We start from the raw sequence: 22,595 nt of genomic DNA on the forward strand, positions 1-22,595 counted from the left end.
GCAAAAAGCACATTGTCATATCATTACCTTGAAGGTGTTAGAACAAACGTAATGGCCTTGTCAACATGATCATTGCTTATAGTCATTTGATCCATTGTTAAAATTAATATATTGATTAGTGCAGCTTTAAAGTTCCAGTGTCAGTTCAGGTTGACACTTCGGCTAAAAGTACATTTTTAAATATTTTAAAATACATCAGCCCCCTGTGAGCAGATGAAAATCTTGACAAACCGCACTGAAAATATGAGGCTTAAGAAAAAATGACATGATGTCTTTGTTGTTTTGGTGACCTCGGTAAAGAAAAACAAAGCCTAAATTCTTGCCAATATGAGTTATTCCATTTTATAATCCAACATATGTGGTTTTACAAGATTTAGACTTGACAGTTTTATATGTAAACCACATGAAGATCTGCACCTATTTATAGGTCGCAGAGGCCTTGGATGAAAACAGCAGTTGCCTCAGCAGCAAACAACAGCTCATTGAATGGAAAACAAATAGCTGAAGAAGAGGCTTGGCAGTGGCTGAAGGAGGACGGTGCTGTCCTGAGCGGTGAAGGACGCTCACGTATTCAGACAAACCAGAATTCTTCTGAATGCATTCATGAAGTGTCTAACTCTGTAACATCTTAAAGTGGTTCGGCCGAGATGTGCAGCCCAGAAGCAACAGAAGGGAAGAATAATCTCGATTCTTGTACTCCTGGAGGTCATGATGCCGTATGAACAAGCAGGAAATCAATTTGTCTGCGATAGCCATCTCAGAAAAAGATAGGCCTTCGTTTTACTTGTTTACTCAAGGCCCGGCAGGCCCACACAGGTGTTTTCAATCACTCTGCCTGATTGGACCTCAGGTCAGGTGCTGGTGTGATGTCACCAAAGTCTCAGTCCAACCCTGAACTAAAAAAGTCTGGACGCTGTGTGAAAAATGAACAAAACAGAGTCCATCGTTTCAAACAAGCTGTGTTCACTGACATCAGGTTTCTGAAGTGTCTCTGAGTTCATGTGTTCATCTCCTTCATCCATCATGTGTTCACAAAGTGGTGAACTCTCTCCATCCTCTGTGATCGACTGAGCCGATTGAGCTGATTTCAGATCAGTTTGTGTAAAAAAGGATTAACAAGTCATCACATTCTGTTTCAGTGATGTTTTACACAGCGTCCCAACTTTTTTGGAATCTGGGGTTGTACTAAAGACACACACACACACACACACACACACACACACACACACACACACACACACACACACAGTCCTTTAGTGGAAACACCTGTGTTGGTGAACTATGGGTGTGTAGTTATTTAAAAGGTTACAACATGGAATAGAATAAGTGAGGTTAGATTAGCGAGTGCTTCCTCAGGCACATCAGCGACTCCAGAGGATCATCTGGTTTGATCTCTGGTAAATGTGTTTGGTAAAAAGCTCTAAAGCACCATACAAACTTACAGGAAAAGGGCTTCAAGGCCGTTCCTGAACAATTACCAAATCTTGACCTGTGCTGTCTAAATCTGGCTTTGATACCTTCATTATTCCAGTTTATGTTATGTGTACATGGTGCCTATTCCTGAATAAGTTTAATTAAACTAACTTATAAACAGGAAACCATAAAAGCTTTCAAAACAAACTGAAGCTGCCAGCGTGAAGTGAGCGGTGAGTGATGTGTGTTAATCACGTCCTGATTGTGAGTTTCAGTGAGTAATGTAAGTAAAATACAGTGTGAGTGAACTTCATACATGTTTCCTTCAGTTTGTGATCCTCACTGTCCAAGAGGACGCCTGCTGCTGCTGTGCACCGGTCGTCATCCAGGCATCGGAGGAAATTCCCCCTAAACCTCTTCCTCCCACAGCCTGATATCTAAACCATCCATCAGTCACTGCTGCCAAGGAGATGTGAGGCGTAGCTCAGTGAGTTCGGAGCAAATGACTGAATCATCTGTTGGTGATGTTCAACAAGCTCAGCCCGGCCTTCAGGAACACAGTGTTTTATTTCTGCTCAGCTTTACTAAATTTAAACTAAACAAGATCAGCCATCCTCTCTCAATAAAGAACACCGGCAGATAACCAATTATCCAGCATCACAGCCTTTGAAGACAGGTTACGTGATCACTGGCTCACCGTGATATGCGAGCGCACAGTGTTTCTATTCAAGTGTTGTTTCCTCCGTCCTGTCCGACGTACTGATCTGTGCTCGATTCAGCACACTCAGGGGCTTTCTGCTGCAGCCTCGCTCTGCTATGACCAGGAGCTAATGGCAGCTGATACCGGATCAGTTTAGCAAACTTCTTGATACGGGTTGTTTGCAGTGATGTTAGATTCAGCTGGAGGGCAGGAAGTGAAAACCGCAATGGATGAGATGGAGGACGTGACGTCTACTGTAAACCACAATGTAGCTGAGACAACATTACACCTGTACGCACACCTGGGATATGGTGCTGAGCAGTTTGCCTGAGGTGAAACTGTTGATGCTGAAGTGTTAGCCGTGTTGTTTGTAGTTATTACTTTAAATCTATCGCCGCATTTTTCACCCTTATGAATAATTTTTGATACTCGATGAAAACTCCTCGTGGACCACACAAAACGTATTTTGAGTGTGTGTTATAGTGCTTCTTATGCAGAAAATCACTTCCTGCCCTCCATCTGCAGTTAACGCCACAACAAAAGAGCGACCTGACGTCATCTGTAAAGAACTTACTGTTGTGTTAGAAAGGTGACTGACTAGCTTTAGTTTGGCCATTATCCCACACTGATTGTTCTGCAAAGGTTCAGTAATCTTTATTTAACATGAGGGTGGAAAGAAGTGTGCTTTGCTGCACCTGTAACCACACCCACTAGTGATGTCACAGTCCTGCAGTTCATTTACACATCACTGCAGCAGAGCGAGCTGAGTCAGACCACTGAGTGATGAAGAAGATTTTCAGATAAAGTCTACAGCCTAGTTAGCAGCTATGTGAGCCGATACTTAAAGGCACAGCAGTGCTTTGAGCTAAATGCTAACTCCAGCATGCTATCATGCTCTCAGTGGTGATGTAAGCATGCTGTGTACCAACCTGAGGGACAAAATACTGTGTACTTTTTTGGTGTTATCTTATACTAATCTTAGATTTATAATCCTGAATTCACAGAGAGGAGCACACTCGGTGCAGCCAGAGTCCATCTAAACTACCGACAGCCCTCATTCAGACTAAATATTTTTTTTAAAAAATTACAGGGAAATACTCGATTAAACACAAGGCAACGCTGGAATATACAGATGTAAAAGATATTATCTTACAGAATAATATGAAGCGAACTCAATACAGTGCACATTTGTCTGTATTGGATTATTTTAATTGGACAAAATTGAACACTAAAATAGCCAAAAACATCCATCTGGCTTAAATTTTAAGCAATATATGATTCATGACTGCTTGAATTCCATAAATACGATCCTAACCCTAAAGAACTGATTTAATCATACATGTCTTTTGTTTTTAACTTAACCAACTTTTCAGCTTACCCAAGTCTGTCCTCCTCCTTCTTCCTCAGGTCGAAATCTCGCTGGACGACCGCCCAGACATGCTTGGCCTCCTCATCGGTGAGCTTGGAGAGATCCAGCTTCTTGCCTGTTGTGGTTCCAGGCATCATTGTGGATCTGATGCCTGCGAGCTGGCAGGCTTCCTGGAGCTGCTGCTGAAGGGTAATAAAAAAATACAATTAGTCGTTTGCACATGAGGCAGAGTTAAGCTGTAAGAGCATTAACAGTGGTGAGAAACACGAGAAGGATTTTATATGAATCCTAACATTTAAGATGAACTGCATTAAAAATAGATAACCTGTATTCTTTTTCCAAATAATCCATCTGTGTCACAGTGTCAGCGTTTAGGTGTGTTAATCAGTTGGTCGGGGAAAGTTTTGTCACGGTCACGGTACAAATTCACGTGGCATCAGAAAGGATGGATTTCCTGCTTGAAGCCTGCATGTGAGCTCAGCAGTGGGAGCTGAGGGATGAATCTGAAACGCAGCTTTCTGAGCTGGTATGTTTAACTGACCTCTGAACTCTTCACAAACGCGGAAAGACGATCTAGCAACACCCGATTAAATGTTCAACGTCAAAATGAGGCCGTTTACGTGCTTTTTCCTTTCTGTTTCATTTTGTTGCAAAATAACAGCATGAACTAAAGGACAAGTCCAGATTTTTGCTCACGCCCATTGAAAGCAAACCGTTCCTGATGTGACCACAGCGGACAGAATCCACTGTGCTCGTTCTGAGGCTGGCAGCCTTCAGCAGTCTGACTTATGGTTGGTGTTGTCCCCTACATGCGACCCTCAGAAAGCAGCAGACTGTCAATGGAAAACAGAAAGGGAATCTCATACTACAAAGATTATTCAGAAGATTCCCACTTAATTGCCGAAAGCAGACGGCTGAAGCCTTTTATTATCTTTGGCGTTTGAATGCATTTCTGCGCAGAGCGAGTGTTTGTGTTGGGTTGGGCCGTGTCTGTGGATTCTGTGCCCCTTCGTTCACAGCAAAGTCATGTGGATCACTTTTCAGGAGAAGTGATGTGTGGAATGGGTCTTCACATCTTGCACCTTGTTGACTTTTAACAATTGTGTCTTTGCGTGTTAGCTGAAGGTTTAGTTATGCTCCACTTGGAGGCAGGCATGCAACCTTGATCTATTGTTACCTTATAAAATGATATTGCAAGCTTGTTAGCAGTTACTGAGTCACACATGCATCATATACAGAGCGTGTCTGTGTCCATCTGCTGAATGTTCTTCCAATATTGACTCTTTTTTCTCTGCTTTTGGTCTCTGCCAATCCCTGAAGGGACTATGTGGCTCTTTAGCCGCTAAATGCTCCATTAAGTTGACCAGCTTGTCTCTGACTGTGATCGTCTGCTGTTTGGTGCTGAGCAGGTAGTGCACAGTAGGTTTTAAAGCTTTTAGACTAGAATAAAAGAACTGATCAAGGGTCAGCGGCTCTGAGCATTGGTCTACAATTTCAGTAGGTGCTGTAAACCTCTCTGTCACATGCATCTGTCCTGTGATCTGTCGAGGTCCGGCACAGTTCAGCCGTCACGTTGCAGGGGGATTTCAATCAAGTCTGTTAAATGGAGCCTCCTCAAACATTCCACATGTTCCAGATTCATAATTGAGTGGTCTCAGCGATGCACACATGTACCCACAGACCTCCACACACACAGCCAATCCCGCTAAATTACATGCAAACAGTCTTATACAACCAGGGCAAAGGGAATGCCCAGGAACATCACATAATTGTGTTTTCCACTGGCCATGTCAGAGCAGCCTAATCTAATTTCTTTGTCTGCTTGTGGGCACTAATGGTAAAAACAAGCGTGCAAGTTTAACAACAAGTCACATCTGAATGGCAGAATCTGACTCACCCAGCAATGTAAAATGTTTCTCACAACTTTCACACAGTTCAATTCTCACACCGGAAGAGCCTCGTGGTACAAAAGCTCTATATGTATTTGCTTAGTGGGCGTGAAGCAACTTGGTATCTTTGTCTGTTGTATTAAGGGAAGATTATGGAAACATGCACTTTCAATTTCAATTAAAATATTCCTTTAAGCATTTTAGCCTTTATTCTATAACCAGTGAAATCTTATAATGTGAAATCTATGAAGGATTTTCTGCATTAAATTCCCTGTTGAGGCACACGACTCGACAGGTGCACGTTTAAGAGTCCGTGTGTTTGTGAAAGGAAGGTTTGTCTTGACAGCAGGCGTGAAAGCACACAAACGTGTAAAAACACCATTGAAAAAGCATTTTACTCCAATTCAAATCACATTACATGCTCTTATATTAAGTTTTCAATGAGGCAACCTTTCAGAAGGTTGAAGACAGCTGTCCTTGGTAATTGCTTCTAAAGCTTCTAAATACATGAATGGGAAGTTTGCTCCAATCAAAGGAACCAAATCAGTCGCCCGCCGCCAGTTTATGAAGCACAAATATAAAAAAGAAGCAACAACAGGACTAAAATTACAGCTACATCACAGAGATGCAAACACATGCTGGCATTAACGTCATCCATGTCTCTGGACGCCATGAGGAGATCAATGTATGTGTGCATGGCTTACCGTGGTGTTGACAGAGAAACCCGCAGGCAGTACTTCCTCTGAAGGCAGACCAGGCTGACTGCAGGGCAAACTAAGTAGCAGACAGCAATGCTAATCACATGTCTAGTTAACCAGGAGGAAGTCAGGCAGGGACAACAGCCTCCTCTCCGCCCTCTGCTTGACTTTTCTTCAAAGGGTCCGGCTGTGTGCTTCGGCCCCCCCGGCCTCATTGACAGTGGTATTAAAAACACTGTAACCGCTACAGGTTTGCACGTTGCATGTTGGGAAATGATTAATGGTAAATCATTTTTTCACTGCTTGGACAGAATTCCAGCATGCAGTGAATGTGAGGTTATTGACGTTAAGTCCCCAGTCACATGTCGTGGATCATACGACGCAGAAGCTTTTACCTGATGAGTCAGATCTGTTCATTAATGAACAGCTAAATTCATCTTGTGAATTAAATTAGCAAGGAAATAAGCAAAGGAATGCAAATTGTTTTTAATGTTTTCCCCTGTCAATAATTGATGCAGTGTTGGTTTAAGGTAGAATAAAGCTGTAAGACTGATATTTGCACACTGGGTGGGTCAGTTTTCAGGTTCCACTGATGAAGCCAAACACTCACACACTGGAAGTGTTTTTGAAGCATCAAGGTCATCGCAATTACTGTGAAGTCATGTGATAGCAGAGCTGGAACATGCAAGCGTGATCATCACAAAGGAAACTCCACATCGACTGTAACACTCACAAACTGATTGCAGCGAATGTGAAAGAATCCGGCTGATTGACAGTCAAAGCTGCCGAAACAAGACGATCTCTCTTTGCTCATTTGTTTTTCTCATTGTCTTCTTATAAACATGAGGATTTGCTCTCATTTCCTCCCTCGCTGGTTTATGTTTTCCATGAGTTAGAATTGAGCCATGTGCCTCGTCCAGCAATCCAATTTTCTTGTTTGCTCAACCACCAGGCCCTATCATCTTCCTGTGGAGTAAATAAACATGAACATAGTCTTTGGAAGGGATTAGTCACACGGAGATTTTTTTTTTTACACTTGACATTTAATTACATTATGATGAACCGACCTACAAATACAACACAGTGTTCAGAGCAGAATCATGCTTTTTGAATAAGCTTTGCCATTTTTACAACTTTTAATTCAACTGTTTTCTCCGTTCAGGCAGAGGTTTGGTCTTTTCATACAGCAGGTACACACACACGCCTCATCCAACTTAAAGGAACGCGATGGAGTTTTTGACCACTAGTAGTGCTACTGAGCAATGTTTGTGCAGTGGGAGCATGCAGTGATGGTTTCAAGCTATCCACTCATCGACAGCCAGTGGCAATGAGCTCGCAAAGGAAGCGGAAAAGAAGACTGTAAGAAAGCATGGATGTAAACGGTGACTAAAATATTCAAAAGACAAATGTTTTATAAGGAGGGAAATACATACAAGACCTCAAAAATGTGTTTTTGGTGGCTGAATTTGTCGTTTACAAGACAAACTGCACAGCTCAGTGTGTTATGGAGGTTCATGTGAATTCATTGAATGTGTTTGCAATAAATCATAAACATATGTTCAAAATGTTTTTTGGTTTTGAGGGCATATTTAAGTCATTAATAACATTAAGTATGAGCCAAACATGCTGAACAGTTCAGAAGAACAATTGTCATCACTTTTCTTCAAGAGACCTTTTAATCTGATTGAATTATTAAGTTTTAAATGACTAAAATGTTTCTCATGAACCATTATTCTAACATGGTTAAAGAGATTTGAAGGAGTAAATGCAGCTGTGGTCACATTCGAGTCAGTAAAACAGAGTTTTAAACAGGTTGTGTGACAGATTTTTTTTTTTTTAAAGCACTTTCACTTTGACATTTGTAAATATCTGTAAATGATGAGTAGAAAAACAAAAACATCAAGAACCTCAAACGGTCTTTGAACTGAATGAGAGAAAAACCACACAAAGATTTGGCTTCAGCACAGTCACTTCCTGCAGTTATCTTCCAGTGTGTGTTAGCATTGAAGGCCTCCCATTTTATCTTGGCTAACACCCAGCACAAACAAGCCAGTGTGTATAAAATCCTGGACATGATCAACAGGTTTGCATGTTGGATTTTCTCTCTCCCTGTGCTGGCCTGCAGAATACCCACCAGAGCTGGAAGGATCTGAGTGGCGGCTACGATACGAGCTTGTCAGCGTGCTAAGGAAAGGTGCTTCAGTGCTTCCTTTCTTATCTCCTTCAGCTTAGGATACACTGGACCATGCTTTACAAAAGGAAAGGCGATAATACCGTCCCTCAAACCCCTGCAGCAGCAACATTTACAGTGACCGCATCAGAGCCACGTTCATCCAATAACATCCGCCTTGCATGAATATGTAGCCTGCAGTCGATTTGCACCACAGTTATCTTTTCTAATCTCCTTTCCTTGACCTCATGATGATTCCCTGACGAGGCCAAAGAAATGTGTTTAGGAGGAGACATAGGATATAATATTTTTTTTGCTATTCAACCCCAACCGCAAGACATTTTTAAAATTTTGTGGCAGCTGTTTTAAAACACTTAAAATTGGCCTGAATTGAAGTGAATCACATCCTGTTTCCTCCATCCTCTTATAAGTTAGATGTGTGAGCGTCCTATGAATTATAAATATGGCCTCTGTGGTGTGTGTGCACACAGTGTTGTATCAGTCACACACACATGCACAGACACACACACATTGTTAATGCATTATTGAAGTGACTGATAGACAGAAGTGTTTCTGTCTGTGAGTAGATGTAATTTGAATATTTGTTTTGAGGTGTTTTAAAATTGCACATCCATGCTAAGGCCTCATGCTAACGATGACAATGCCAATAAGCTGATTTTTAACATGTAATGCTAAACATTTGCTAATTAACACCAAGCATAAAAAACAGCTGAGGCTGATGGGCATGTCAAGAGATTTCAGGTATTAAGTCATAGCCAAAGTCTTAGTAAACAAAGCAGTTTTAGTATTCATTTTGACCATATGATGGCGCTACGTGAAAAGTTTAGAGATCATGTAAATGTTGAATAACGCTGAAGAAGCTCAAAATCAGGTCAACCCTGTGATGAGACGAAATGTCACCAAAGTCTTCAGGACATAATATCTGGAAACCATGAATGCTAGCTAGCTAAAAACAAAGAAAAGCATTGCTACGTCTGATGAACAGTCGCAATCTGAAGTTTACAGGTGATCTCTTCGAAGGGCGGTACAAAGCAATGACGAAGTCGCTGTACTGTGACTACTCTTTACCCACTAACATCAGCTCAGAAAGCATTGTTAAGCCCTGCAGGGTTTGAACTTGCAGGAGTTCAGGAGTACAGTAGCTTCAGTACAACACTCAGCCCCTGCACACACACACATCCCCTGTGTGTAGTTAGTGTTACACCCATTATAAACTAATGTGTCACAGCCATTGTCAAAACAACTAAAGTGCAACCATGGCTACAGCCACAATCAGAGACAGCGAAGGCCAACGCTCTGTCATCCCATGGCTCGTAATCACAGCTACAGCCTGCCTCAGTCTGCCTCGGCACCACACGGTCAGAGAGCTCACGGTTTATGGGCTCCACTAGTTATCTGCAATGATAGATACTTGCTCCTGAGCCAACCACAGCTCAGGGTGTGTCCAGTTGTGCTTTGGTCACCACCAGCAGCTACACACAGTACATAATGCTATACCATAAAACAGCTCATCCTCAATGCTCCGCATGGGCATGTATGTAAAAATAACTTTCAGCCATCTGGGTTTCCACACTGAACTCACCTAAACACACAGAACACCAACACATTCTCATCCCAGGTCGTCAATACTGACGCCCGTTGACACGCTCCTCACCTCCTCATACAAATGTACCCTTTAGTGTCTGTGTGCCAGAAAGCCTTTTCGACTCGTGGTTAACGTTGTTGCTGTCAGTAGCTTCAGTTTGGTTTGGTTTAAGCGCCAAAACTTCTTGGTGAGGTTCAGGAGAAGGTTGATTTAGGAAAAGCCTCTCTGGCACATGGTTACTGTTGTGAATCGGTCACAGTTTGGTTACCTCTAAATTCCACTGGGAACACTATGTGTGATCCCAACAGAAGGAAAACAGCATGTTTCAGAAGCGTCTCTCCGCTCTGCCCCGCCGACAATACGAGCCAAGTCTATTTCTGAGTCAAGCTGCACAGAGCAGATCCAGCCAGGCAGGAAGTCAGACACAGGAACAGCATAGATGATCAAGGTGACTTTCAAAATAAAACACCCTCTGCAGAGTCCTGATAATAAATCAACAATAAACACAATTCAAACAGATAAAAAAGAGACACCATCTAACTACACAGCCTATGAACCCATGGGAGAAGCACAAACATCACGGAAAAATAACCAAATCAACAAAATCAGGCCCTTCAGTGAAAAAAAGGTTTTTATTGATGCTCTTCTTTTTTAGACACGTAATGATCAGATTGAAGACAGAAGGATCTCATGTGACAGAAGCAGTCATGACCTTTCAAACTAGACATTTGACCAAAAAATGGGACCAATCAGTTCAAAAGAACGAGTGAAGGAATTTCACTCAACCACAAATTTTATCGTCATTATTCTTATCTGAGCCCTCATCATTATGTGGTTCTGGAGTCTCCCTCTCTTGTCTGATTTTTTCCCCTATTGCACGATTAGGCCCTTTTAGTATAAGCAATCATGTTAAAATGGGCCTGCTGATTATCTCTTCCTGGTTTATCATTGGAGGTTTTGGCCCTTCTCTCCACTAATCATTGCAAAGCAGGAAGACGTGTTTTCAATACAATGCTCAGATGAAGCCATAACAGCAGGAAATGGTCAGACTCTCCCTGCAGTCGAAAAACCAAAGACCCAAACCATCATGCAAAGCTTTTCTGTACACAGCAAAAAAAAACATCTGTGCAGTTTTTTTTATACTGAATGCCTGAAAAGTTTTTGGTTTTGTCATAAATCTGACTGTTTCCAAGATTTAGCATTACAGAGGAGGTGGAGACTGCCTTGGACATTAATTAACGCCGTGGTCACTGACTTTTTAGACACTTCAGTCTGTGGACTTGAACACAGACATCAAATTTATATTCAATGGTTCTTTGTGTGTGCTCTGATGGGGATTATAGAGCCAGCAGTTGCATGGGAATCCCCCATTTTCAAGGCTGTATGCTGGAAAAGTTTCCTTTCACACATCCAGCTGGGCACTGCTGGCAGTCAGTGCATTTTTTTTCTTGTGAGAAAGCTGTTTGGACCAGATGACAAAGGCTCATTATAGAGACAGATTTAGTGCTGCAGCACACATGGGTCTTTTACAGTCACATGTTCCATACAATAGAGGAAAAGCTTCATCCGTCAGTCTTTTGTTTCTGAGAATAGCTAACACACTCTTTCACACTTTGAATAGTATTTAAATACATAAGCTGACAGAGGAAGTGGGAATCCTCTCCAGCACCAGTCTAACTGCTCTGGCATTTTTCATATATTCCACTCTTTAGCCCACATAAGCCAAGACTGTCCTCCCAGGAAGCACGGCAACATCAGTCATTCCAGCAAAATAGCCGACAACAATATAATGTTTATGTTCCAATCACAAAGTGGCTGCAGGAACTCTGAATGTGTGCATCCGTCTGGAGCAAAAACGTGAGACTTTGACATGGGAGACCGATGTTTGATTCCCGTTTCTACCAACAGTCAGTGCTGGTTTCTTTCTACCACGACCACAATTGTTTCCTAACCCTAACCAAGTCGTTTTTGTGCCTAAATGTAACCAAACCTCAACCATAGTGGTGTCAGGTCAGAAAACAATTTTATATTTGCTGACAAATGACTGCAAAATGATGTGCCTGTATTTACCACAGACATATTTTATTGTTTAGTTTGTACGCCTTGTTGCGTAATCCCGGGATGGAGTCAGACGTGTAAACATTGGGTGCTTTGCCCAAAACTGGGGGGCAGGGGTCTCAACTCAGACTGTTACTGGCTTCTCTGGCTGCCAGGCTTCATATGGACGATTGTGATTGGTCAAGTAAGGTGTCAGTTGAAACCTGAGGCTCCACAGAGTAACTGGAGACAAAATGGCGCCTGTCTGTGTGCGTTTCCGGAGGTTGTAACAGGGAAAACAAAGAAGACAGGAAGAAGATTAGCACATCGGCGGCTAATTTGAAAGGAGAAAACATCATTCTGTGGATTATTTTCATGTTTTGGACTAAATATTTTTACTTCAGTGGGTCTTCTGGACCTTTGTGGATGTTTCCGGACTGTTTTTGTCAGAGTGTAATCGACCTGTGGATGACAGCAGCGGTGAGTTAGCTCAGTGTTGCTAAAAACGGTTGCTAATCTGCTGTTGGTGTTTATTGAGCCTCCTGTTGTGATTGTATCTTGAAATAGTTTACATTCACAAGAATCTGAGCTTTCTAACTGTGTTTAATACACGGATAAACGTCAACATAGTGTTTGTGTCAATAAATGAAACACATTATCCCACAGCCCGTGGGCGGGCTAGCTAGCCATGCTAGCCCATGCATTCATTAATCCATAGTAGGCTAGTCGCCTGCTGTTTTGATTAATTCAACTAAATATAATGTCTCAATTAGCTTTAGAAGTGTTGGTAGGATGATTTTGCTCTTCCATTTCCAGTATTTATGCTAAATCAAACTTATATTTACCTGACGGATCGACAGCAGGATCCATCTTTTTATCTAACTCAGGTAAAGAAATGTACTATATGTCCCAAAAATGTTGAACCATTGCCTTCAGCACTTCCCTCCAGTAGCAGGCATATTCAGATGGACACATTTAACGACATTAGTGCAAGAATGACAGTGAGGCAGTCTGTCTCTACTGTGCCAACCCTTATGAAACCCCTCATGAGCTGATGAAATCCCTTTAGTCATCTGCAGGCTGCAGAGCAGATATCAGTGACATCTGCAGCCTCCAGTTTGAAATGCAGCACTAATGCAGAGAAAAGACTGATGTGGAAAGATTTACCTTCGCCTTGAACCACCTGCTGCACAAAACCACCCAAAAGATATAACACAGTATTATATGAACTTTGTGTTGAAAATGATGGAGTGTAGGAAAGGGACATCCTGGAAATGAAGTTTAATGGGAAAAATCAGAAGAAAATGAAAAGCTCCTTCTACACTGGCCGTCCTCAGGGTCCACTGTTCCCATCGATGCTTTTTCCAAAAGCACTGGGTTACTGGGGGCAACAGCTGTGTGCACCATCGCGCTGCTTCCAAGATGTCTGGCACTTGGGCCGAGCCTGAGGGTCTCTTGCACTGATTAGGCTGTGTGTGCTGTTAACATCAATTCTGAAATGGGCAAGCGAGCGGTGAAGGGTAGCGAGGACTGGAGCGTGAACAGGCTGTAGCATTCTGCTCTGGCTGCAGACGAAAGATATATTTCTGTTGCTGACTCATGAACGGAGAGAGTTACACTAATTGAGGTTGGAGGAGGACAAATAAATGTCTCCATATCTGTGAACGAAGGAACTCCCGATCTTAGCTGAGAAAACAAAAACATGCTAGGTCAAAGTACCTCAACATCATTATGGGTCTCAGACTTTGATGCAACTTCAATCTAATTTTAATTACTGGACACGTGAGAGCATTACTATTAAGTTAAATGTGTGTAGCCACATTAGCATCACATGCTAGCACCAAGTTAAATAGGTTGTCCAACAAAGTGAAACAGTAAAGCATCATAAAACACTGCAAAAGTGGAGCGTTGATTCTTGTTGGATTGTCAGTAATATCAGGCCTAGTGCACAACCAAAAGTACTGTATTTTAGTTGGTTAGTACAGCTTTAAAGTATGAGTGAAGTGGGTTTTATGTGGTCCAGGCGTTAATGGATATTTCATTAGAAAATACAGAGTTTCCTCGAGAGACTTTGGAAGCTGCTTAATTCATTTCCTGTTGGGCCACCTGCAAGAAATGTCAGCACCTAAGTCAGTTTTCAGCTCACAGAAGAAACGAGATGATAAAAAGAGAAGATAAAGAATAATTTTCATAGTAACAGAACACACCTGGAATAAGGGAGTAGAGGAAGCATGATGCAGAGAAGACAAACAGAGTGCACTCCAAGCCTTGTGTCAAATACATGTGCAGGGACACGTTTAAGCACCGCAGCGTAGCCAAGGATCAATCACTGAACTCCACTTATCCAAAGTGGACAGTGACCTTTTGACCTGCAGTAACAACGCCATCCTGGAGTGACTGTTTAAATGAAATGTACCACTGAGTGTAAAGACAAATGCAGCTCTGGAACAGAGCAGTCCATCCTTTCACAGCAGTGTTTGCTTTACTCCCATGCTGAAGCGTTTCTCATGCCTGTGCTGTTACGTAACTAACCTGTAACGCAGAACATCCAAAGTCTTAAGCAGTATTCCACTCTGTCAGACACTTGGCTACATCCTCTCTACCACACTGTACACCCTGCTATATACTGTAGTTAAGCCTTTTCATGATTGCACAGTACAGATTGGAAGATACCTTTGGTATGGCAGTGAGTCTGATGTTCTTTTACAATGAGTCATGTTTGGCTGCAAACGTTGTCCAGTTGCACACAGCTGGTTCAGCATCCATGTTGCTTCCACTTAAGTTTGATTTCCTGCAAGAGTTGAAACCATGCGGCATATTTTGTTGGAGGTGTGCGATGTTTTAAATTTGGATAACTATCGAATTTCAGCATGTCAGCACCCAAGTCTTGTTATCTAACGCCCCTTTATCGCTGCCTCCATAGAGTGAAGCACAGCACTGGACTTGACATTAAGAGAGATGGGAGAACAAAACTGTAAGCCTGATGAGAGAAATTATTCCCAGATGTCAAGCAATCCGACTCATTTATCCAAATCACGGAAATTATAACTTCTCAAGGTAAATACCATTCATGGACCAGGGGTGGAAAAGGCGACGGTATAGTGAGTCAGCCTCTCAACATCTGCCCCTGTGAAGGGCCTTTTCAGGATGAGACAGAGGGCGACCACGTTTCCATCTCGAATCCTGGTGAAAATGTATTTTCATTCATGAATATGTACGTATGTAATTTATTGTGGAGTAGCCATGGCTACTGGCTACAGCATTAATAGATTCCAGCTGTCAATTAAAGACACCATTGAGAGTTCAATGGTGGGCATTGTTCGGTGGGATTGGTGAGTCAGAGAAGTGCTGGGGGGGGGGGGGGGGCTATGCGGCTGCACTTGGCAGAGCGAGAGGGAGATGTGATACACCAGAAGCAAGTTAGAGCAACAGTTAAGTGTTGGAAAGACATTCAGTCCCTGCCTCTTTTGTGGGGACGAGTGGGAGCCAAAGAAACTGCAGCTACTTTTTTTCAGAATAGACATTTGCAGAAAGCTTGTACCAAATACTCGGTATGCCCCTGGATTCTAAGAAACATGAGTACATTTTGCTTCAGTATCTCCGTGGAAAACTATTGATGACACCAGCAGAACACAAGGCTTGATTTTACAGTATCTGTGCCTATTTTTGAGCCTACCTCCCAGTGAGAATGAGTGGGTGTTGTGGGAAGAAGGTGTGGTCATCGCTGTCATGTAAGAAGAGGTGTAACAGGGGCCCGGGTTGGCCATGGGAAAACTAAGAGAGGAATATTCCAGAAAGGCTTTCCAAACCCAAAATGGGTATGGAAATATGTGCGCCTCACGTGACCGGCCATGTTAGTGAGCTCTTTTTGCTCAAAGCGGTTTGTTAAAAAAAATACTGTGGAGCCATGTGAATGCATTTCAAAGAGAAATAATTGAGTAATGACACTTGGACGGAGATGACTTGCATTTTCTACGGCATTAGTAATCCTGTCATCCAAATAAAAGCCCAGACAAGAGACACATAAAGTTAAGTCTCTGATTTGAGTTAACAGCTTCACTTTCAGCCCTGATGCTGTTCTGTTTGGTATAAATGCACAGACACTAAACAGTCGCTGTTGAAGTGAAGGCTTGTAAATGGGGAAAGTCTTGAATGGTATGAGCTTCAAGAACTGTTAGATTGAGGTTGCTGCCACCACCTTTATGGCCAAATACTTGAAAAACTAATGAAATTCCCATCAGTACATGTGCTTTGTGTTGCATGCTAACACACTAATGTAAGGTGGTGAACATACCTACTAAACATGAGTGAGCATGTTAGCATGCTGGAGTTAGCATTTAGCTGGACTGACCAGCTGTTCCCAGAATTGCCTCACCATTCTTTCTAAATATTGTTTATTTCATATTTTTGCACTATTTTAAACTTACTGTGCAGTCTTTTTTCTGTCTTTTTCCTTTGCGGGCACATTGAGTGCAACGTTTAAACCACATCCCTCGTATGTGCGCACATACTTGGCCAATAAAGGTGCTTCAAGATTCATCACATCATTGTAGATTTATTGCCAGAGCTCAGGTTCTTTAAATTAAATCTTAACTTTCTAATTGTACCATTGAAATCTTATCAGTGACACATTTGAATGAGAAAAGGTTGAGCACTTTACTGTTGTTTAAGTCAGTTCTGCTGTGTCAGCACAGGCCGGATGAAGATCCAGGTATGAAACTGAAAGGCCACGTCAGTGTGATGTCCACCAGCCTGGATCATCTGTACTGCTTGGTGTTATTCCAGAATATCAGTGTTTAATCCCGATAAGAGTGAGGGAAATCAAAGGAAATGGGCTCAGTGAGGGATGGTACGCAGCTGTGCTCCTCATGTGTGCAACACATTTCCATTTTATAAGTCCTTGTGGGCCTAAAACATTTTTGCTTTTTTCCCCTCTTGGCCAGCTGTTAGGCCTGTCTGCTTCCTATTTAGTTTTTGTCTTTCAGAATTCCTCCATTTCTTGTGACTCTGTTGACGGTTTCAGTGATAACAGAAAAATGACTGGTCTACGTTCATCACATAGGCTGGACTCAAATGGCGGCTTTGCTTTAGGTTCTCCAGGTCACAGAAGGTGTCCCGAATTACATTTTTTGTTATCTTCATGAAACTGAATCTGTGATTTAGTCAGTTCTAGCAGCTCAGTGCAGATGATGGATCACTCACATGTAACCAAAAACATCCATGTTTTTCTAATTATGGTTGCCATTGTTTGTTCCACAAACAAAACAACATGCCTAAATGAAAGACTGTAAAGCCTTAAAACAGAGGTAGGTGGGAGCCTCCCACTGAGCAGAAATAGCTAAATAAAAGACTGTTGTATGCCTTCCTCCTACCTTGGTAAAGATTACACATTTCTGTGTTTGACTTTAACTTCCTCAGATGTTGAAATGTTGGGCTTTAAAGTTCGAGATGACAAAGCAGAAAAATGACAAGCTCCAAGCCTCCAAGCCTCCCTGCGTCTCCCCGATCGTCCCGGCTGACCTGAAGACACACAAATAATGGAGACAAAATGCAGCTTTTTGGATACGAGATTAAACAGATGCACAGTGTGACGAGTACGTGTACAACAGAATGTCAAGACTTTGGCAGATTTAAGGGGCCGGGTTCATCCCTGCTGAGGAAATAGTCTGTATAAATAGTTTTTGGCCTCTTTTCTGGGTTTGTCCTTTAGCAACTCTCTCACACACACACACACACACACACACACACACACACACACTGACAAACACACAGACATAAAATGCACTAGCAAACATACACTAGCAGTCTCACACACATTTTCATATACTGTACTGTACATACTGGAATAGTTGGACTTACACTTGCTCGTATTTATATGAGAGAATCGTTAAAACTCTCATGTCTGTACAGTAAATATGAAGCTCCCGCCAGGAGCCTGTTAGCTTAGCTTAGCTTAAAGCCTGGAAACAGGGGCAAACAGCTAACTCCTGGATCCAAAGTCCACCTTCCAGCACGTCTCAAGCTCACTAATTAACACGATATCTCATTAGTGTAAGGCTGCATGTTTTATTGTTCTGTGGCGTAACATGAGGAGATATTTCTTGTTGTCACCGTGAGCTTGCCAGGCAACAGGCTGAGACTCCAGGAAGTGCAATGTGCCGGACCAACAAATAGTTTACAGATGAAATTCCTCTCCAAGACTCAATCCATCAGCGTTGTGCAGCAACCCATTGCCTCACTTTTCCCATAGTTAACTGCATCGTCCACATTCCAACTGGGATGTGAAATTCAGACCACTTTTAAACAATTGAGGTAAAATGTATTAAAATAGAGAAGGTTTTAGGTAATAATTCAAATCCAAAGTCAGACAGTGCTACTGCTGACTCTTGATAAAAGTCTTATCATAATTCCACTTTCAACCCAAGGCCAAGCCAGCGTCTGGCCAGAATGACCTCACTTGACAAAAATGTTGTTATTTTAACGATCTAAATCTCAAATTGGTTTACACAAAGATAGCAAAACACAAGTGCAGCCCATTCGCAAACACAAGTGTTACCACTCACAAGCACAAACCACGTTTAAAGACAGACTGCAGGCTGTGAGGAGTGTTCGAGAAATGCCAGCAGGAGAGATGAGTTTCTGTTTCCTCACTCAGGGAGGACCAGTGCGCTCCCCGTCCCGTCTGCTGCCTCCTGCTCTCAATCCCCCAACCAATGTCATCTGTAAGCAGTTTAACACCTGAACACACACACACACACACACACACACACACACACACACACACTGGGGCACATCTGCTGCATCTGTCAGAGTTGTCAGCTACGTCCAGTTCAGTGTCTCCTGCCTGATGGAGATTTCAGCTGCAGTTTGAACCTTGTTACAAACATTCTGCAGCGTTCATAATGTGAATCTAAAATGAGATAAACTGAAAATCAAATGTTTATTATTCCATATTTATCCGTCATTTTCAAGTTTTACTTACGTCTGCTCCACAAATATATTTTCACATTTGCAACTCTTGATCTGTCTTCCTCCTTCCTGATTCGACTATTTGAGTTTACAGTGATACAGAATGTTCTATAAGCAGCATTAAGAGGATTAAAGGCCAACAAAATGTCTGAGGCGTGTTTTGGTTATTTGGGTGCATCGCATGTCAGGAAGTTTGTGCCTCTCTGACTAATCAGATGATTACTGTGTGATCTTGTTAGATAACTGCGGGGGTTTCCTTTACTGACTGGTATGAGTCTGCAGCTCTGCAGAAAGTCTTGATAAATATGCTGCTAATCAGTCACTTTCACTCAATTATTTGTCCCTTATTTGGTCTTTTAGAAGAGGAAACATAAATGTCACTGCTGATTCATACAGAATTCTGCTGACATTTTACAGTTTATGGGCAAACCCACATCACATTTTAGTCAAACCTCCTCATTGTTAAAGAAATCAAATACAGAACACAAAGGAAACTATTAAATAAGAAAATAAAGGCGGCAAATAAATGAATACATATGTGCCAAAGGGGAAAAAACCCTACATAGGTACAAAAACAGCCAATTATTTCAAATAAAAGTAAAAGTAAATTAAAATATCAAACATTATGAATTAATTTAAAACAATAAAACTGTAAACTGTAGACAAAATGTATTCTTTTATTGTGTTCCATGTATAATCCAGCATCATATACATGTGTTTTATGCTGGATTAAAGCCTTCTATCTGAGGGGACACATTATCTTTACCTTCTTTTTTACTCCCACCCATTCAGTCACAAACAGCCACCACGATGCTGGCTCTGCACCGGAGGGACTGAGAAAATCTGAAGATTAGTTTCATTAAAAAGGTGTTTGTGAATGACCGCCTGCTCAGGCTTCAGCATCGTTGGGCCTGAAGAGTCACTCACTGATCTTAACTGTGATAATTACAGAGTCGGTCTGCAAATCCATCACTTGTTCTGTCAGTCTCTCTCCAACACAAGCTGGATCGGTCGAGTGGTGCGTGTTTGTTTGAAGTATGTTTGTCTCTTTTGGCTCTGATTGCAGATATAAGATCTAACTTTACTGATCCCACGCTGGGGAAATTAAGATGTTAGCCAGCAATAACAGCAAGAATGAAAAGGAGACGTAGAAAAAGAACAAAGGGACAATAAAAAGGGATACAAAATACAAATTATATATACTATATATGTAGATTAGATACACAAACAGTATAAAAAATATCATTGCCTTGGATATTTGAATTGGTAGGATATGGATGATAATAAAATACAGTGTTTACTATTGCACAGGAGAATATATAAGCACAGTAAGAACACAGATGTAATTCAACTGTGACTAGCTAGCTGGCTAAACTAGCACAACATGTATGCTAAATAAGACAACTGTGGAGTTACAGGAAGGTGTAGTCCTCCTCTTTTGGCAAGGCTAGCCACCTCTTAGCCACCTGCGCCAAGCTAACACGTCCTGGACTGGCATGTCCACTGAACTCAGAGGTGAAACTGACAGCAGTCATCTCCTGGTAAGACAGCAAACAAGCTGACCTCCAACATTTTGGGCTGTCAGTGTATTACTGGGATTAGAAACTATACTGCAATGGAAATTGTAAACCACTGGCCAAGTACTGAAATAGCATTAGCAAGCTAGTAGCCTGTGTTTGAGAGAGGAAAGAGTGAGAGAGCTGACAGCAGAGGAAGGTGGTGTTAGCAGCAGGAGGTGGTGTTAGCAGAGGAAGGTGGTGTTAGCAGAGGAAGGTGGTGTTAGCGGCAGGAGGTGGTGTTAGCAGAGGAAGGTGGTGTCAGCAGAGGAAGGTGGTGTTAGCAGCAGGAGGTGGTGTCAGCAGAGGAAGGTGGTGTCAGCAGAGGAAGGTGGTGTTAGCAGCAGGAGGTGGTGTCAGCAGAGGAAGGTGGTGTTAGCAGAGGAAGGTGGTGTCAGCAGAGGAAGGTGGTGTTAGCAGCAGGAGGTGGTGGTAACGTGATGGGAGTTGAGACAACTGCAAATAAAGACGTAAACATGTAACTGGCGCCTGTGTGGCTGAAGCAGGCAAACGTTCATGAACATGATGAAAGTGTTAACAGGAGGGGGATGCCCTGACAGTTATTTTAGCTAATGGATGGAAATGGAAAAATAAATGAATCAGTGTGAGTCAAGAGGCGTCGCAAAGGAGTTCCTGGTTGAACTTTCACAAAGATCCATAAATTCTCATCACGCAGCTTTATTTGCTGCAGCTTTGCCGTGTGGCCTGTGAGGCTGACCGCATGACAAATTCATTTTTTTTGTTGCTTCTGTGATGAATTGTCTCCTGTCCAAGTATCTCAGTCCAACATCATGTTCATGTTTGCACAGTTAAGAACCCAGATAGGACAGGGCACACATTTGCATGGTACAATGCATTACTGCACTTTAAACTGGAGCAAAAAACAAGTATGTTAGTGTATGACTCGTACCATATGTGCAGGGCAGTTTGTCCTCATACTCTCAATTTCTTACCTTACGAAGCAGCTAGATGTGCGAGATCACGTGACGTGAGAATCCGTCTTGCCAGGCTTCAGGTTGTATGCTTGTGGCCAAGCCGCACTAGTTTGGACCATTCAGCATATTATGAGGAGCCACTGGCAGCAACAGATGGATGTGATTGAGGTGCTATGGCACAGCTGTCCCTTCAGAGACAACGATGGCAGCTCCTAAAGGTGTTAGCCCTCAGATGCTGCCAGAGCGTCCATGCTAACCTCTTTAGGACAGCATAGATGCTGCTAGAGCATCAGATGGCTCAAGCTACGCCTTGATCAATGGTGACAGACAGATGGTTCCTCCAAGTGCTTTATGAACGTGCCTACCCTTTTCCAGACAACTCCACGGACGGCTTTCCAGATGATTGTGTGTAACAAACCATCTGGCACGTCAGGTTATGCAATTCCACCCTTGTGAAAGACTTCTCAGTTTCTCAGTCTGGAATAACACGTTGATATTTGTAGAAACAGCATACATGAACTCTGTGAGGGGAAATTACTACTCTAACACCACGCTCAAATCGCCCCTCAAACAACAAATAGCTCCCTATGTTAGCTTGGCCTCCGTCACCCTGTCAAGCAAACTGGGAGAGATTACTCAGCATTTTACTGCGGACGAATGAGGCCACTCATTCAAGTCGGAGCTCAATAGAATTGTCTTTAGATAAGTTCCATATTTAGACTGATGCCTCGGCTTGTATGTCCAGATGCGATTGCCACTTCAGGAAATGAACAGTAGCTTGGTTTGTGGATCTGGCCACCTGCTGGAAGCACTTGAAAGAAACTCCAAGTCACACCAGCTCTGCTTGCTTACGGCGCTTTCTTTGTCTTTATTCATTACTCCCATTCTGATCATACGTACTAATCCACCACCTCTGCACTTCACTGTGCTCCTTGATGGCTTGAATACACCGTGGATGCTTGAGTAAAATACCAAAAGAAATGCTTGTTTCATGGGATTCTCATATTTTATGAGTCACTGGGTGTTACTGTCATTCAGAAAGTGGAAAGTACAGCACATGTGCCAGTCAGTATTATACCATGCAGGGATATGAAAACCACAGAGAAGATGTGACTAAGATGATTATGACTTTGTGTGTCAGCCATCCATATTTCTGGTCTCCTGTCAAACACAACAGACGAGGATGATCCCTCAGATGGCTATTATAGACTACTTTAATGACTGCGGACGAGTTGAGGCCTTGCGGTGGCTGT

General features: G+C 42.4%; 1 protein-coding gene across 3 annotated transcripts in view; it reads right to left on the reverse strand.

The window, feature by feature from the left end:
- mlphb (melanophilin b) overlaps positions 1–6,117 on the reverse strand; it is a 30,735-nt gene extending 24,618 nt beyond the window's left edge. For 2 of the 3 annotated variants that reach the window (XM_076747156.1, XM_076747155.1), the window contains exons 1-2: positions 6,076–6,117; positions 3,492–3,661 (exon numbers count right to left, since the gene is read on the reverse strand). In XM_076747156.1, the coding sequence (XP_076603271.1) occupies positions 3,492–3,619 (128 nt within the window). In that variant the 5' untranslated portion in view covers positions 3,620–3,661; positions 6,076–6,117. Of the gene's footprint in view, positions 1–3,491; positions 3,665–6,075 lie in introns of all 3 variants that reach the window. The other variant, XM_076747154.1, reaches the window with a different exon arrangement.
- Positions 6,118–22,595: the final 16,478 nt, after the last annotated feature.

The sequence above is a fragment of the Chaetodon auriga genome, chromosome 13 (assembly GCF_051107435.1).
Source record: "Chaetodon auriga isolate fChaAug3 chromosome 13, fChaAug3.hap1, whole genome shotgun sequence".
Taxonomy (NCBI): domain Eukaryota; kingdom Metazoa; phylum Chordata; class Actinopteri; order Chaetodontiformes; family Chaetodontidae; genus Chaetodon; species Chaetodon auriga.